The sequence below is a fragment of the Schistocerca serialis genome, chromosome 5, assembly GCF_023864345.2.
Source record: "Schistocerca serialis cubense isolate TAMUIC-IGC-003099 chromosome 5, iqSchSeri2.2, whole genome shotgun sequence".
NCBI classification, from domain to species: Eukaryota; Metazoa; Arthropoda; class Insecta; order Orthoptera; family Acrididae; genus Schistocerca; species Schistocerca serialis.
This window is the reverse complement of record NC_064642.1, coordinates 417023146-417040679: the sequence shown is the minus strand read 5'-3', so window position 1 is coordinate 417040679 and position 17534 is coordinate 417023146. Positions and strand designations below refer to the sequence as shown.

Here is a 17534-nt window from a genome sequence, read left to right as displayed (position 1 = left end):
TATCACGTCATCTTCGTGGTGTAGCAGCTAAACACGATCAGGTAGGCTGAATGCTTCAGCACCAATATTGAAATATGGAATTTTGCCTTGAATACATTTTATTTCCTCTACATTAAATACTGCTAAATTCCCATGTGTCAAGTGTGTGTACAAGAACGAATCTTTCAAAATCGACAAATCGCTACATTTTCCATATGCCTCAACGGCTGTATATGTAATTTATAGTTGCTGTCACGCAGTGCCATCAAAAGTAATGAAAATATTTCTGTAAGTGTAATAAAGTGATACTCTGATGCGTGATTTTATACACAGGTATGTTTTGCATCTGTAGCTCCAACAAGATGACGAAAGTTTGAAGCCTCTGCCGTCGCTTGCGGAAGGCATCGCTCTGCAAACAATGGTTCAAATGGCTCTGAGCACTATGGGACTTAACTGCTGTGGTCATCAGACCACTAGAACTTAGAACTACTAAAACGTAACTAACCTAAAGACATCACACACATCCATGCCCGAGGCAGGATTCGAACCTGCGACCGTAGCGGTCGCGCGGTTCCAGACTGTAGCACCCAGAACCGCTCGGCCACATTGCTCTGCAAACTCTTTGCACAGTTTCGCTGACTGCAGCTGTTCCCAGCCGAGAGCCACGGTGAATACCAGCGAAAGAGCGTCCAGAAGCCAGATAGTTAAAACACTACATACGTATCTTTGTAGGTCTGATGTTGCAAAAGAAATGGAAATATCTGACATATGGACTTTTGAAAGAGTATCGAAAAGTCTGCAGTTCGAAAAGCTACTCAGGTGCTACACGAAAATTCAGTTATATCTACTTCGAGCAGCTTCTGTTTCTTGTATGATAGTCTGAATTCAGATGAAATAACGCAGTAAGCCCAAGAATTGAGCGTACTGAAGAACCAAATTGAGACTCGGATATTAAAGCCCTTGAGGCTGAAGAAGACAAAGGGTAATGACAAAGGAACTGAGAACAGTGAACTATAGCTTGTATGGGTATTGAAAGAAATTCCGGCAAAAAATGATGATGATCCAGACGGTTACTTTGTTTTTGGTCAACCATTTAAGAAAAGCACCTGACAGTCTGGAGGCAGTAACCAAAATTATTATGAAAGCCATCACAGATGCTTCTTGTCAACTCAACCTGTCACCCCGGATCCATTCATGGAACAGCAATTTCATTAGTAGCATCCAGCCATGCACAAGCTGTACAAATACATATGAAAATGTGCCAGACGTGACATCTCCGGAAACTTCATCACACACATCACATCATTCACATGAGTTGACCATTATGAACTGTCTAACATTCGTAATAATGTAGGCCATTAGTATTAAGCTACAATGAAAATGTGTGTATTACTGGTCCTTGTATTTAGTTATATGAAACCCGATGGTATTTGGTAATGTGTTAAATAGAGCCTTGTACGACGTCGTGGTCTCCTGACCTTCATTGCTTACATATTCCGCCCTCACAATTATATTCTGCACATCAAGACACTTCATTTGAACCCAAACTCGATAAGATAAAGTCAATGTTGTATGAATTCATGTAAACGATATGCAATTAACATGTAAACGCACCGTAGTTGAAATACTCGAGGCTGGCGTACACACATACATTCTAGACATGACGGTCACAGAAGCTTTTAGTTTGGGAAAGAAACCTCACAACGGGACGCCGATCCCTTCAGAGGACAACCCAGCCTATGTCGGCCAGTGACCGCCCGTGTAGCGGACAGCGTGGGCCCGAGTGAAAGGGGGGAACAATCCCGTGTTTGGCTTAAAAGCAAATTCCGCTACATTGTGTGCGAGTGGCCAGCCTACGCATTCTTTACACATAGCATGCAGTTTCAGAGATTTTCACAGGGAGACAGCAAACGCCAATCGTCAATGCTATAGGTTTCCGGATTGGTCACCTTAAACGAAACGTCATTCTCCTGTTTTAGAAGGGTAATGCTGATTGGCAGACGATATTTCTGACGCCTTGAGCTGAAGGAATAATGGAAGAGACCGACAGATATACTCCTTCACATCTGGAGTGGAGAGGCGGCGTTCTGTCGTCGCTCTTGGAGCGAGGGACAAGTCTCTCCTCAGTACTTCTCTGGGAGAGCAGCTCTGTCGAGAGCGAATCGAAGTGCTAGTCTATATTGAGTCCTTGCGATTAAGCGTTGTTCTCTGTTTTGGCCGACACACTTATTGTGCGGTGTGAACGGACAGAGTGTTAAACACCTGCGAGCGAATTTTGAGTGGCATCGCAGTGGACTGGTTATCTGACGGGTGTACCACGCCAATAGTTAGACTAGGGGCGAATAGGAATCCTTGACTTCATCAAGGTATAGGGAGAGTTTGATTGGCGAAGGTCAATCCAGATAGAACGAGAGTTATGTTATTTGTCAGCAGCGAGCGGCGCAGACAGCAGGCATCGCAGCTTACGGTATTGTGCGCTACAGCTATTGCGAGCCCCGTATTTCCTCCACAACAGTACACTTCACTGCATTTCACACGCGACAGCCTCGACCGTACCTAGCAATATTCTAAAGGATAATTATTCGAGTTGAGTAGGCGCGCCTCTCTGCCATTCTGCCAAGTCAACAACCATTTTAGACTTTGTATAGAAATTTCATTAGCGAATCCTACCTTTGAGAGGTACCCTCACATTCCGAAAAGAACCAGGATATAACTTGTTCAATTCATAACGAAAAGTGCCATTGTGATTTCTCAGGATTTTTGCAAAATAAATAATAACTTTCGTTAGTTTCATGTTTTTCTTACACTTACTAGCACTACTCCAGTACCCAAGTATCCCACTAGTTACGTAAGAAATTTTGTGAATTTTTGTGTCATTTCCTTACAGCGGACGACTCCATAAGATATTTATTGCTGAAAGTTTTTCAGGCATTTCTCTTTAGAACGTTAGGAGCTTCTGTCTGACTTCTGTAGTAGTGTGGGGGTGGAAATTGCATCTTGTAGGAGCCACACATCTCAGATTAATCCGTTGCGCAGAATAACAGATCAACACCACACCTCAGAGCCTGTGTTGAGCGGCGACTGCCTCCGCAGCCCAGTTCCGCTCGCCGTCCCCTCAGTACACCGAGCGCCTACTGACTACTCGGGGTGCTTCCCTCTCTCACTGCCGCCGACCGAGTTTGCTGAGCCAAGCGAGCGGCGGCCGTGCTAAGCAGAGGGCGCTGGACAAGCAGCACGCCGCAAAACGCGTCACCTGGACAGAGAAAGTATCCTGCCACGTTGCCACCCCCCCCCCCCCCCCCCCTCTTTAATTCGGAACTGGAGGGGAGCAATTTTCATTCTCGTGACTGGATCCCTTGTGTGTGTCACCTACCCCGGGTGCCTTAATCTGGCTGAGATGTGCCCTGGTTTTACATTCGTCAGTAGGAAGTTCACCGGTGACAGCTTCTTCAAAACCAGGTATGGTCCCACAAATCTCTGCAACAACTTCTCTGCAATCCCTCCGCTGCCCTGACCTTGCCTGTGGAAGTTTTTCAAAAATACTCTGTCCCCTACTTCCAACCCATCCACCCGCCTGGCTTTACTATACCTTTCCCTATTCTATTCAGCAAAGGACTTGGAAGAGCAGTTGAACGGAATGGACAGTGTCTTGAAAGGAGGATATGAGATGAACATCAACAAAAGCAAAACGAGGATCATGGAATGTAATCGAATTAAGTCGGGTGATGCTGAGGGAATTAGATTAGGAAATGGGACACTTAAAGTAGTAAAGGAGTTTTGCTATTTGGGGAGCAAAATAACTGTTGATGGTCGAAGTAGAGACGATACAAAATGTAGACTGGCAATGGCAAGGAAAGCGTTTCTGAAGAAGAGAAATTTGTTAACATCGAGTATAGATTTATGTGTCAGGAAGTCGTTTGTGAAAGTATTTGTATGGAGTGTAGCCATGTATGGAAGTGAAACATCGACGATAAGTAGTTTGGATAAGAAGAGAACAGAAGCTTTCAAAATGTGATGCTACAGAAGAATGCTGAAGATTAGATAGGTAGATCACGTAACTAATGAGGAGGTATTGAATAGAATAGGGGAGAAAAGGAGTTTGTGGCACAACTTGACAAGAACAAGGGACCGGTTGGTAGGGCGTGTTCTGAGGCATCAAGGGTTCACAAATTTAACATTAGAGGGCAGCATGGAGGGTAAAAATCGTAGAGGGAGACCAAGAGATAAATACACTAAGCAGATTCAGAAGGATGTAGGTTGCAGTAAGTACTGGGAGATGAAGAAGCTTGCACAGGATAGAGTAGCATGGAGAGCTGCATCAACCAGTCTCTGGACTGAAGACCACAACAACATTCTGATGTTCCTTTTGACTAATTTGGCGGGAGTCGTCCTGTGCGCCTCGTGATTTGCGGTGTTGAACGCGAAGGACAACCAATTGAAGGCTGAATATTAAATTATTTAAATAGGATACGAACAAGCGTACCTGATCGTTACAACTAGCTTTCGTTCAGGGTTATATATGATCGCATTTTTGCTGTCGCTCCAGTTACTAAAGAAAGTTCCGAAAGTAATTCGTCGAAGCAAGATCCTGGAATTCTGGTGTAGTTAAAAAATTTATCCTCTTATACCCTTAACTCCTTGTACGGTCTCCATTCGCATTTCTCTTATCCAGGAAAGGCTGCACCGAGTGTATGTGTTCTCTGCTTCTGCGGCGCCTTTCCTTCTTCAAATGGCGTACAAAGAGCCAAATAGCCACAGCACCCTCTGCAGACACTTACATTTATTGTTTCCAGCAGCCTGAATAAACACATTGCGCCCGTCCGCATATTCTGAGCGAAGCGACTGGGAGAGTTAAGGGCTGGCACGCTACGCGCGGAACCGCGGCATTCTGTGGTTCAGTGCGTTGTTCCCCTTATAGGTGGTCCGAAGGACTTGCGTGAAGAGACAGCGTGTGACGCGCTCTGGTTGGCAAATCTCAAAGTTAACCCGTCACTACACTGTGCGCCTGCGTCTGTGTGTCCTGTGAAGTCATGCGGTATTAGTGGCCCTCCTGTGCGAGATCGTATCCTTGTTCTGACAGTTGTGGACGAATGTGTGCGCAGGCTTTGTTGTGTTTCAACCGAATGCGTCGGCAGACTCGCATGACACTCAAATTTATTGCGGAATGAGGCAGTCTGATATCTTGATTCAAATGGAAGACTTACACACGTCTATCAAAGGAAAACGTAAAAACTGAGGAAAGGGCTACATCTACATGATTACTCTGCAATTCACATGTAAGTGCTTGGCAGACGGTTCATCGAACCACAATCATACTATCTCCCTACCATCCCACTCCCGAACAGCGCGCGGGAAAAACGAACACCTAAACCTTTCTGTTCGAGCTCTGATTTCTCTTATTTTATTTTGATGATCATTCCTACCTATGTAGGTTGGGCTCAACAAAATATTTTCGCATTCGGAAGAGAAAGTTGGTGACTGAAATTTCGTAAACAGATCTCGCCGCGACGAAAAACGTCTTTCCTTTAATGACTTCCATCCCAACTCGCGTATCATATCTGCCACACTTTCTCCCCTATTACGTGATAATACAAAACGAGCTGCCCTTTTTTGCACCCTTTCGATGTCCTCCGTCAATTCCACCTGGTAAGGATCCCACACCGCGCAGCAATATTCTAACAGGGGACGAACGAGTGTAGTGTAAGCTGTCTCTTTAGTGGACTTGTTGCATCTTCCAAGTGCCCTGCCAATGAAACGCAACCTTTGGCTCGCCTTCCCCACAATATTATCTATGTGGTTTTTCCAACTGAAGTTGTCCGTAATTTTTACACCGAGGTACTTAGTTGAATTGACAGCCTTGAGAATTGTACTATTTATCGAGTAATCGAATTCCAACGGATTTCTTTTAGAACTCATTTGGATCACCCCACACTTTTCGTTACTTAGCGTCAACTGCCACCTGCCACACCATACAGCAATCTTTTCTAAATCGCTTTGCAACTGATACTGGTCTTCGGATGACCTTACTAGACGGTATATTACAGCATCATCTGCGAACAACCTAAGAGAACTGCTCACATTGTCACCCAGGTCATTTATATAGATCAGGAACAGCAGAGGTCCCAGGACGCTTCCCTGGGGAACACCTGATATCACTTCAGTTTTACTCGATGTCTCACTCCCTTCCCAACCACTGCTTCCCTTTCGTGCCCCTCGACTCTTATAACTGCCATCTGGTTTATGTACAAATTGTAAATAGCTCTTCGCTCCCTGTATTTGAATTTGAAAGAGTTTACTCCAGTCAGGCTAGTTGACTTTAGCTTCCACAGTGCTGCCCTAGAAAATACAGTCCAGTTCCGGGATATCATTTGTCACATCGTGTGACTCCCGTTTCATTTTGTTAGATCGAACGACACACAATGGAACCTGACGACGCTGGAAACGTACACTCTGTGGGATCCTATCATCTGGGAGTCACTGGAGGCCGTTCAGCGCATCACAGGGGCGACGACTGCCAGGGATATGTGTTATCTCCGACATCCAGTCAACTTGCCCGAGCTGTCTTCCAAGCAACCTGGTGAGTATCTTATTTGTATGTGTGTTATTGTTGACTGAAGCTTTAATATTCTCGTTAAGGTATGCTACCAAGAAAAATTTCGTTCAGGGCAGTGAACAAGTAGATGAGAAGGCAATGCAGGAACTGACAAATCCGTCGTGATCAGTGTACGTAGATAACAACAAGAATTAAATAATACCCACTTGGGAAGAAAAAAGAGAATCAGATAGCACCCAAGCTATCACTCAGAATTATCAAAACGCTGGGGACGGATTTCAATTGATCTCAGATAAACACACCAGGAAAAAAAAAAAAAAAAAAAAAACCAGTCCTGGCGCTGAAGCCGCAGTACAGTACACGTCTGCTGGGCCCGACAGTGGTCTGAGTCTGGAGTCGGAGTCCAGAAGTCTCTCCAGACAGGGCACGTCCAGCCGAAGCCACTCGCCAGGTCCCACGGACCTGCCAGATTGCGGCGATATCGACTCGCACGTTTCACATACCGGCCTGGACGATAGCTGTTGTTCTGGTCTTCATTCCAGAGATTGGCCTGATGCAGCTCTCCATCCTACTCTATCCTGTGCAAGCTTCTTCATCTCCAAGTACCTACTGCAACCTACAGCCTTCTGAATCTGCTTACTGTATTCATCTCTTGGTCGACCTCTACGATTTTTACCCTCCACACTGCCCTCCAATACTACATTCGTGATCCCCCGATGCCTCAGAACATGTCCTACCAAGCGATCCCTTCTTCTAAACAATTTGTGCCACAAATTCCTCTTCGCCGCAATTCTATTCAGTACCTCCTCATTAGTCACGTAATCTAGCCGTCCAATCTTCTTCTGTAGCACCACACTTCGAAAGCTTCCATTCTCTTGTCTAAACTATTTATCGTCCATGTTTCACGTACATTCATGGCTACACTCCATACAAATACCTTCAGAAAAGACTTCCTGATACTTCAATCTATAATCGATGTTAACAAATTTCTCTTCTTCAGAAACGCTTTCCTTGCCATTGCCAGTCTACATTTTATATCCTCTCTACTTCGACCATCATCAGTTATTTTGCTCCCCAAATAGCAAAACTCATTTACTACTTTAAGTGTCTCATTTCCTAATCTAATACCCTCAGCATCACCCTTTTTAATTCGACTACATTCCATTATCCTCGTTTCCCTTTTGTTGATGTTCAGGTCCTTTGATGTTGTAAGTAGGCTGTTCAGGTTTTTTTTATTGGTAACGCCACGTAGCGCTGTGTATGAAAATCACTGGCTGTGCTGTGTGCAGTCTGTGGCTGGTTTGCGTTGTTGTTGGCTATTGTAGTGTTGGGCAGCTGGATGTTAACAGCGCGTAGCGTTGCGCAGTTGGAGGTGAGCCGCCAGTAATGGTGGATGTGGGGAGAGAAATGGCGGAATTTTGAGAACGGATGATCTGGACGTGTGTCCGTCAGAGACAGTAAATTTGTAAGACTGGATGTCATGAACTGCTGTATATATTATGACTTTTGAACACTATTAAGGTAAATACATTGTTTGTTCTCTATCAAAATCTTTCATTTGCTAATTATGCCTCTCAGCAGCTAGTGCCTTCAGTAGTTTGAATCTTTTATTTAGCTGGCAATAGTGGTGCTCGCTGTATTGCAGTAGTTCGAGTAACGAAGATTTTTGCGAGGTAAGTGATTTGTGAAACGTATAGGTTAATGTTAGTCAGGGCCATTCTTTTGTAGGGATTTTTGAAAGTCAGATTGCGTTGCGCTACAAATATTGTGTCAGTTTAAGCACAGTCATGTATAATTTTTCTAAGGGGACGTTTCATAATATCTCTGACAGAATTACAATGTCATCGGCACGCCTCAAAATTTTTTATTTCGTCTCCACGAATTTCATTCCTACTCCAAATTTTTCTTTTGTTTCCTTTACTGCTTGCTCAATATACAGATTGAATAACATCGGGGATTGGCTACAACCCTATATCACTCCCTTCCCAACCACTGCTTCCCTTTCATGCCCCTCGACTCTTATAACTGTCATCTGGTTTCTGTACAAATTGTAAATAGCTTTTCGCTCCCTGTATTTGAATTTGAAAGAGTTTATTCCAGTCAACACTGCCAAAAGCCTTCTCTAAGTCTATAAACGCTAGAAACATAGGTTTGCCTTTTCGTAAGCTATCTTCTAAGATAAGTCGTAGGGTCAGTATTGCCTCATTCTACGGAATCGAAACTGATCTTCCCCGAGGTCGGCTTCTACCAGTTTTTCCATTCGTCTGTAAAGAATTCGTGTTAGTATTTTGCAGCCGTGACTTATTAAACTGATTGTTCGGTAATTTTCACAGCTGTCAACACCTGCTGTCTTTGGGATTGGAATTATTATATTCTTCTTTAAATCTGAGGGTATTTCGCCTGTCTCATACATCTTGCTCACCAGATGGTACAGTTTTGTCAGGGCTGGCTCTCCCAAGGCTATCAGTAGTTATAATGGAATGTTGTGTACTTCCAGGGCCTTGTTTCATCTTACGTGTTTCAGTGCTCTTTCAAACTCTTCACTCAGTATCATATCGCCCATTTCATCTTCACTTACCTCCTTTTACATTTCCATAATATTGCCCTCAACTACGTCGCCCTTGTATAGACCCTTTAGACCGGACGTTATCTACGAGACTAAAATCGGATAACTTACCGGCCCAGTCGAAATGCGATAGGACGTCTAAATGGAAGTCAAGCCAGGAACGCGTCCACACGCCCCTGTGAACACGGCCGTTGACTTGGAAGACGTGAATGTCCTCAGCACACTCGGCACTCAGGCGTGGAACAAGTCTGGAATTCACAATTACCACGCGATGTTATGCAGTCTACGCTGGACGTACACAAAACTTCTGTGCCAAGCTCCGACACATGGCATTCTATGACTTTCTCCCATTGTCGTTCTGATAACAGTGAAAACGCAGAAAGGTGATGTATGGTAACACCGAAATTTCTGGAGCTTTGAGTCCATCTGCTGCCTGAGTGGCCAGTCTACAAGGTTATCGGGACCTCCTGGCACACACACGGTGTAGAGGCTACGAGCTGTAAGCAGTAAGCCGAGAGACACTGTGGCCCACGATAAAGAACACTGCGTGGTCCCGAAACAAGCATATCATAAATGTTTACGTGACATGTCTGAGAACCTTTGAAATGCCAATATACACTGATGCGCCAAAGAAAGTGGTAGAGGCATGCGTGTTCAAATACAAAGATATATAAACGGGCAGAATGCGGCGCTGCGTTCGGCAACGCCTGTATAAGACATGAAGTGCCTCGCGCAGTCGTTAGATCAGTTACTGCTAAGTAAGTGAAACCCTTCCGCAAGCTGGTGCAGATTTCAGTGCTGGGCTATTAACAAATGTCAGCGTGCGAACGATTCTACGAAACATAATCGATATTAGCTTTTGCAGCCGAAAGCCTACTCGTATACCCTGACTGCTCGACTCTCGCCTGGGCTCATTAACACCGACTTTGGACTGCTAATAACTGGAAATATGTTGCTTGGTAGGACGAGTCCCGTTTCAAATTGTATCGAGCGGATGGACGTCTACGGGTTTGGAGACAACCTCATGAATCCATGGACGCTGCATGTCATCAGGGAGTTTTTGGAGGCTCTGTTACGCTGTGGGGCGTGTGCAGTTGGAGTGATATGGGACCCCTGATAAGTCTTGATACGACTCTGACAGGTGACACGTACGTAAGCATCCTGTCTGATCACCTGCATCCATTCATGTCCATTCAGCATTTCGACGGAGTCGGGCAGCTCCAGCAGGACAATTCGACTCCCCACATGTTGAGAATTGCTACTGAGTGGCTGTAGCAACACTCTTCTGAGTCTAAACACTTCCGCTGGCCACAAAACTCCTCAGATATGAACATTATTGAGCATATCTGTGATGCCTTGCAACATGCTGTTCAGAAGAGATCTCCATCCCTCGTACTCTTATGGATAGCATGGATAGCCTTGCAGGATTCATGATGTCAATTCCTTCCAGCACTACTTCAGACGTTAGTCGAGTCCATGCCACGTCGTGTTGCGGCATTTCTGCCTTCTCGCGGAGCCCTACACGATATTAGATAGGTGTACCAGTTTCTTTGGTTCTCCTCTATATTATATAGCTGAATAATTTAGACATATAATAGGGATGACGCAGAAATACAGAAGGCTATGCGTGATAGATATACTGATTTTGAAGCGCAGGAAGAGCCTGAATCTGAAGGTGGCTCTCGAAACAGTAGGTGGTGGTGGTTGTTGGGATGTTTAAGGGGGACTAAACAGCGAAGGTCATCAGTCCCCCCAAACAGTAGGCGATGTTCAGCTCCAGAGGATCAGGAACAGTCCAGTCAAAGTGAGTACGAACTGATTCCACCCGAACAGTCGAGGGAAAGTGTATTACAAGATATTGGCGACAACCTCGTAGAGAACATTTGGCTTCATTTCCTATAGCAAACTAGTGAGGCGTTATAGATGCATTAAAAGTAAGTAAAATTGGAGATTAAATGTAAATTAAGTGTCTATCAAAACGTGAGTAGGACACCGTTTCGAAGCAAACAGACTGTCGCAATTACAAACTATGAATGAGCTTGTAATGTCGCAGTCTGAGGGAAAGAGGTAGTATGGATCTTCAGTCCACTATTGGAGTCCGCAAATGTGGGCCCTGGAAGCTTACGAAACGGTTAGCTTGAACAGTTTCAATGACTTTTGGAAGGCGGCCAAGCTCCTGATGTTCAGGAAGCCAGGGAAAGACCACTCCCTCCCACAGAATCACCGACCCGTCAGTCTGCTGTGCTCGCTCAGCAAGATTGTTGAGAAGGTAATACTTGAACGCATCACTAGGCACTGCATCGCCAATGACACCCTAAGAACGGAGCAACGGCTTTATGCGCAAACTAAGCGATGCTGGTTTCCCGGACGGAATCATACGTCTCATACACTCATATCTCACGAATAGATGTTTTAACACCGACGTGCAGGGAAAACAATCGACACAACACAGTATCCAAACTGGCGTACCCTAGGAAAGCATTCTGGAGCCGATCTTGTTGAACCTGTACATTAATGACTTTCCAGTAACACAAAACACGACGTTAGGCGTCTACGCGGATGACACAGCCAAGATTGGAAACCGTCAAACATAAATTCACGAATACAGACGGTACTCAGAACTGCCGAGACTTGGATGGAACGATGACGTATTAAAGTGACTGTCGACAAGTGCGAAGCAGTTCTGTTCACACGCAGACCGAAGCTACTGCGCAAACATCAACGCTGTCAACAGGTAACACTACATACTGGCTCCATACGTTTCCGAGAGAAAGTCAGATATGTCGGTGTCTGGCTGGACCGGAAACTTACATGCGGGGCCCACATAGAACACGTTGCCAACTGAGCGCGCGTGTGGCTCAGACAACTCTACCCAATGCTCAACAGGGAAAGTACACTGAATAGGAGGGTGCCGAGGTCCATGTACATGAGACTGATTAGACCTCTGATGACGTACGCAGCTCCCGTCTGGGGATACGCAGCTCCTACACGCCTGCGCCGACCGCAGATCATACAGAACAAAGTGCTACGCATCACTAGCAACGCTCAGCGCTCTACACACGCACTGTGGATCTTCACAAAGAATACCACCTTCAAACCCTCCATTAAGTATTAAAAAAAAAAAAAAACGCCACACAACTGTACAGGAACTCGAGACCCTCGAACAGTCCTTTCTCCCTTACTTTGGGAAACTATGATCACAACCATAGGTGGAAGCATAAGCGGCCAAAGACTCTACTAGCTGGGGCATAACCACCTATGGCAAGCTAACATACACCCACAAGCGACAACATCGGCAAGCCCCTGCATATCAGCAACGTTGGCTGGATGTGCTAGGCTGCTACTAAGGCCGACCGACAGGCTACAGCAGGGAAACCGACGAGCTCGCACACTGACATACAAACAAACCGCCTTCACTGTGAATCTGATGTATGACCTATCGGACACAAAACGATGATGAACCTCTCTGTTACAGGTATGCTGACGCTGACCAAGAAATCAAAACTGGCACCCATCGGCAGCCGCCGAGTAACGGCACCGCACGACGTCAAAGGTATCGACCTGGATGATACCCACTACTAACAGAGCCCACCCTTGCATGTCCTGTCGCAGGCAGCAAGAAAAACGCTATTGCTCTTACAACCTTACCAAACTATCGCAGAGGTCTCTTCCCCTTGGCTCTTGCCTTGGCACTTTCTTTCCTCTGCCCTTCAAACCGCTACCCTTCGTTCAACTATCGACCGAAACTAACTCCAAATGAGCGCGCATTAGTAGTTAACCTTAACCAGGCGTATGCGAACATCCCGGTACTCACAGCCTGCGAGACCTCACTTTAGCGAAACTAACCCTTATACAGAGATCGCAGTAGATCTTTTGTGCCGGCCATCATGCCCGAGTGTAAGTGGAGGGGCTCCACCTCTTATTAAAAAAAATTAAAACAAGGTTTCGATTTCTTTCTTCAACAATCTTAAAACTGAATATGGCATTTCATTGAGGTATATTACTTTTGTCACAGAAGACGGTAATAGTACACATCATAAGGTACAACACTTTGTGGAGGAATTCATTGTGAGACACCAGGGTGTGGAGAAAGGAAATGTTTGGAACAGTGAGCAGAGTCAGTTCCAGTATGAAACGTCTTCATCATCAACACTGTCTCACCTTAGTGTGTTGCAGTCTGTAAATGGCTCTACCCAAAACTACACAATTGATGTGGTGTTATCAATGACAGGCAGACTATCAAACAAGTTGTACATCTGTCTTCAAGAGGCACAAGGCCCTTTCGGCCCAAATATTTCAAGGATACCTGAAAAAAAACTGCCCACGAAACACGCATGTGGCGGCAAGAAAAAGTGGAAAAACGACTGAAGAACACATGTAACGTTTTCTGATGTTATTCCTTGGCGAACACGTAACAAGTGAAAAGAATCCACTGGTCTGCCCATACAGGTCGTACATTTCTAGATGCAAGTTTTCCAAACAAATCTGTTATGCTGAAGAGATTGCCATCGAAAACAAATAAATATTGTCAACCCCCTTTAATGTTTACTTCTTTCGGCAATATAAGTCCTATATCAGAAGGACTGCTGATTTTTTCAGACTACAATAAGCCAAACCACAAGTGAAGATATGTGATGGTTATTTCACCATCTGACTTCGCTATGTAATTTATAATTACCTTTCTGCACAAAAGTATCCGCCTGTGTTGCAAAATTCTTGACGAAAGGCAGTCTATGACATTTACATACTCATGTGATCATCTGAAAATGTAATTAGTGTGGTTTTTGATACTGGATTGCTTGAAAGCGAAAGTGATTTCGAATGTAAAAACGTGGCTTTAGTGAGATGTGCACATTGTTCTATTCCGATTTGTTTTAACTACTTCATCAAAATCCCACATCTGTACTATGAGGACTAATAAAGCGCTATTAGGACTGTAGGATATGTGTTTTGCGCTATTATAATCACTTCAAGCAGAGGATTTTTGGCACTATTCATTGAAAATGTGATGATATTCTGACGTCACTGAATTACGTAAAATGTCCCTCCTATGGTACTGATATCTTGTTACATTGTTTACCACTATTTAAATGTCACTCGGAAAGACACAGACCACTAGTTTCTTTTTATGATCGAGTGTTGTTCTAAGTTATATTCCATGTGGTTCGGAGCGTTCCAGGTCAGAGATGTCCCTTGCTAATATGTCAACATTATAACATGCAAGCACATGAGAAGTACGTAGTTATAACCAGTGATGACCAGTTACCGTGTGCTAATGTGCCACAGCACACTATAAATATCACCCTAAAATTATGCCGTTTCTCCTTGAATGCGAGCTGAAATCACACTAAAATTGCACCATTTCTCTTCGAATACAGGCCTCTAATCACAATAAAATTACCCATTTCCCTTAGAATGAGAGCTGGTATGCAAATGAAACAGACGAAAACAGTTTTTACAGTGCCCTCTCTGCGATTACTAGAAATAGGTGTCGAGGGATGTAAATGATGATCAGCCACACTATGATCAACTGTGAAAGGGACTCATTGGCTGTTTCCGATTTCACGTGGTCTGATGTGACGTCGTCCCTTCCAGAACTGCAAGCGCAACGTTGGTCACAGCGTCAGGACAGTATTTTTTTTTTTTCTTTGAAACTGCGTTTGGCGGATTGTGCGAGCGTAGGGTATGAGGGGTTTTTTGAGTAGCTGTTGTAATGCCGCCGTGGCCTAGAGTTCTAGCACACAGACTCGAATGAAAATTTCGAAATCATTGCAAAATATTTTCATCAGCTTGTTAAATGTCCATAACCACTCCGTAAGTTCGAATTCTTGAACACTCATGAAAATCTAGAAGAAGATTTCTCCCAGCTATCAAGAAATTGAAGAGTATATTAAAATCTTATTATAAAGCTAGTGGAGAAGACTCTATTAGAGCAGAACTTTTGAACTGGTCTCTGTTGTTGTGATCTCCAGCCGGAGACTGGTTTGATGCTACCTTATCCTGAGCAAGCCTCTTCATCTCCAAGAACTACTACCGCCTATATCGTTCTTAATCTGCTTAGCGTATTCATCTCTTGGTATCCTTCTACGATTTCTACCCTCCACGCTCCCCTCCGGTACTAAATTGATGACCTTTAATGCCTTAGAACGTGTCCTACCAACCGATCCCTTCGTCTAATCAACTTGCGCCACAGATTCCTCTTCTCCTCAGTTCAATACTTCATTAGTTACGTGATCTACCCATCTAATCTTCAGCATTCTTCTGTAGCACCACATTTCGAAGGCTTCTATTCTCTTCTTGTCTAAACTATTTATCGTCCATGTTTCACTGCCTCACATTACTACCCTTCATACAACTGCTTTCAGAAGAGTTCCTAACACTTAATTCTATATTCGATCGTGACAAATTTCTCTTCTTCAGAAACGGCTTCCTTGCCATTGCCAGTCTCCATTTTGTGTCCTCTCTGCTTCGACCATCATCATTTATTTTGCTTCCCAAATAGCAAAACTCATGTACTACTTTAGCTGTCTCATTTCCTAATCTAATTCCCTCAGCATCACCTGATTTAATTCGACTACATTCCAGACGGTCTGTACCAAAAGCAAAAGCCTAGAGTGGCTATCGAAATTCGTACCAGGGACGGACTCATCAACCGAGATTGAGGCTATAACCGCAGACAGGCATGGGAATCAGCATTGAGTCTAATTAAAAAGACGCTCAGCAAAGAAAACGAACGGGCGTCCGCAGCAGACGAGGCAATTACGCCGACGCCGCCACAGACGCCGACGCCAGCGTCTCAGCGACCGAAGATGCGCGGGCGCGGACGGCGGAGAGAACGTCTTCCAGGGGGAGGGGATTTAAGATGGCTGCCCGCCCTGGTGCGAGTCCTTGCTGCAACTCTGCTGGACTTGTTCCAGGATTGCAGGGAAGCCATCAAAAAGTCACTGAAACAAGCCACTAAACAGATTCTAGAAAAAGACTTTGAGGTGACGCAAACAGGAAACAAAATACATATCACAATAAGTGACCACTGGCATCCAGAAACACGCTTCAGACACACACCACAACACACCCCAGCACACACCGCAACACACACAACAGGACACGAATTAAACAGGTACCCACACCCTAACTCCAACCCCCTCCCTCCCAGGCACCTCCGCGACGGCCAACACACTACGTCTCCTATCGGTAAACGCCCAAGGCGTCAAACCGAAACGCCCACTACTAACGCACACCATACAACAGGAAGGTGTCCATATTGCAGGCATCACCGAAACATGGCTAAGGAACACACACGCCTTTAACATCCCCAGGTTCAATACATTCCGAAAAGACAGGCAGGACGGAAGAGGAGGAGTAGCTATACTCGTGCAGAACACGATTGCAGCAAAAGAGATTCCTCTCCCGGCACCACTCAATAACGTAGAAGCAGTCATAGTACAGATAAGAGACAAGAACAGACGCACTCTTACGATAGCATGCCTGTACAACCCATTTGGAACGCCCCTGCCACTGCACTTCCTACGACACATGATGACTTACAATAGATACATAATACTAGGAGACTTTAATGCACGACACCATATGCTAGGGGACACAGCCGATAACGGAAACGGACGAAGTCTATTCGACTTCCTGACGACAGAACCGATGGAACGGCTACCAGTTAACCAACCGACTTTCATAGGACACCGAGGCCACTCGACACCAGATCACGTACTATATGGACACAACATTAGCGACACAATGTCAGATGCTGTCGTGGGCACCTCGATAACGAGCGACCACCTGCCAATCCTTTTTTCAACCAGCGCCACCCTGCCCCCAGACCATATACCCACAAGACGAACAATCCGCAAATACGCAAATGCGGACTGGTACAAATATAAAGAAGTACTCACGGAACAACTATCAATACCACTGACGATAACAGACGACGACGACCTCCAACAAGCCACAGATAGAATAGAGACTGCCATACATCAAACAATACACGAAGCCATACCCACCATAGTAATCGAAAATTGGAAACAAGCCATACCCCAGGAAGCCCTGAACCTAATTCGACACAAAAAACAACTTTATAGACAAATCAGACGCGACAACAACCCAGACCTAAAAAGACAATGGAATAGATTGAATGCCAGAATTAAAAGAATCATATCTGAACACCGACAAAGACAATGGGACGACACATGCAGAAGACTTACCTACAGGGAAGAGGGGAAATTCTGGCAACGCTTTAAAACGCTCACGGGGCAACGACAGACAACAAACTACATTACTAGTGGATAACGAACCAACAGACAAAGCAGAACAAGCCGATGCATTTCGACAAGTACTGCAGCAAGTTTACTCCTTCCCACAAGACGCAAAATTTGACGACAACTTCAGACAACACGCCGAGCAACAGCTGACTATAATCCTAAACAC

General features: G+C 44.9%; 1 protein-coding gene across 1 annotated transcript in view; it reads left to right on the top strand.

Annotated features, from left to right (window-relative positions):
- The window catches only part of LOC126481563 (uncharacterized), a 61502-nt gene that overhangs the window by 18902 nt on the left and 25066 nt on the right, over positions 1-17534 (top strand). Inside the window, exons 3-4 of the mRNA XM_050105408.1 lie at positions 6384-6556; positions 12574-12651. Coding sequence (XP_049961365.1) covers positions 6384-6556; positions 12574-12651 — 251 coding nt within the window. The remainder of the gene's footprint in view (positions 1-6383; positions 6557-12573; positions 12652-17534) is intronic.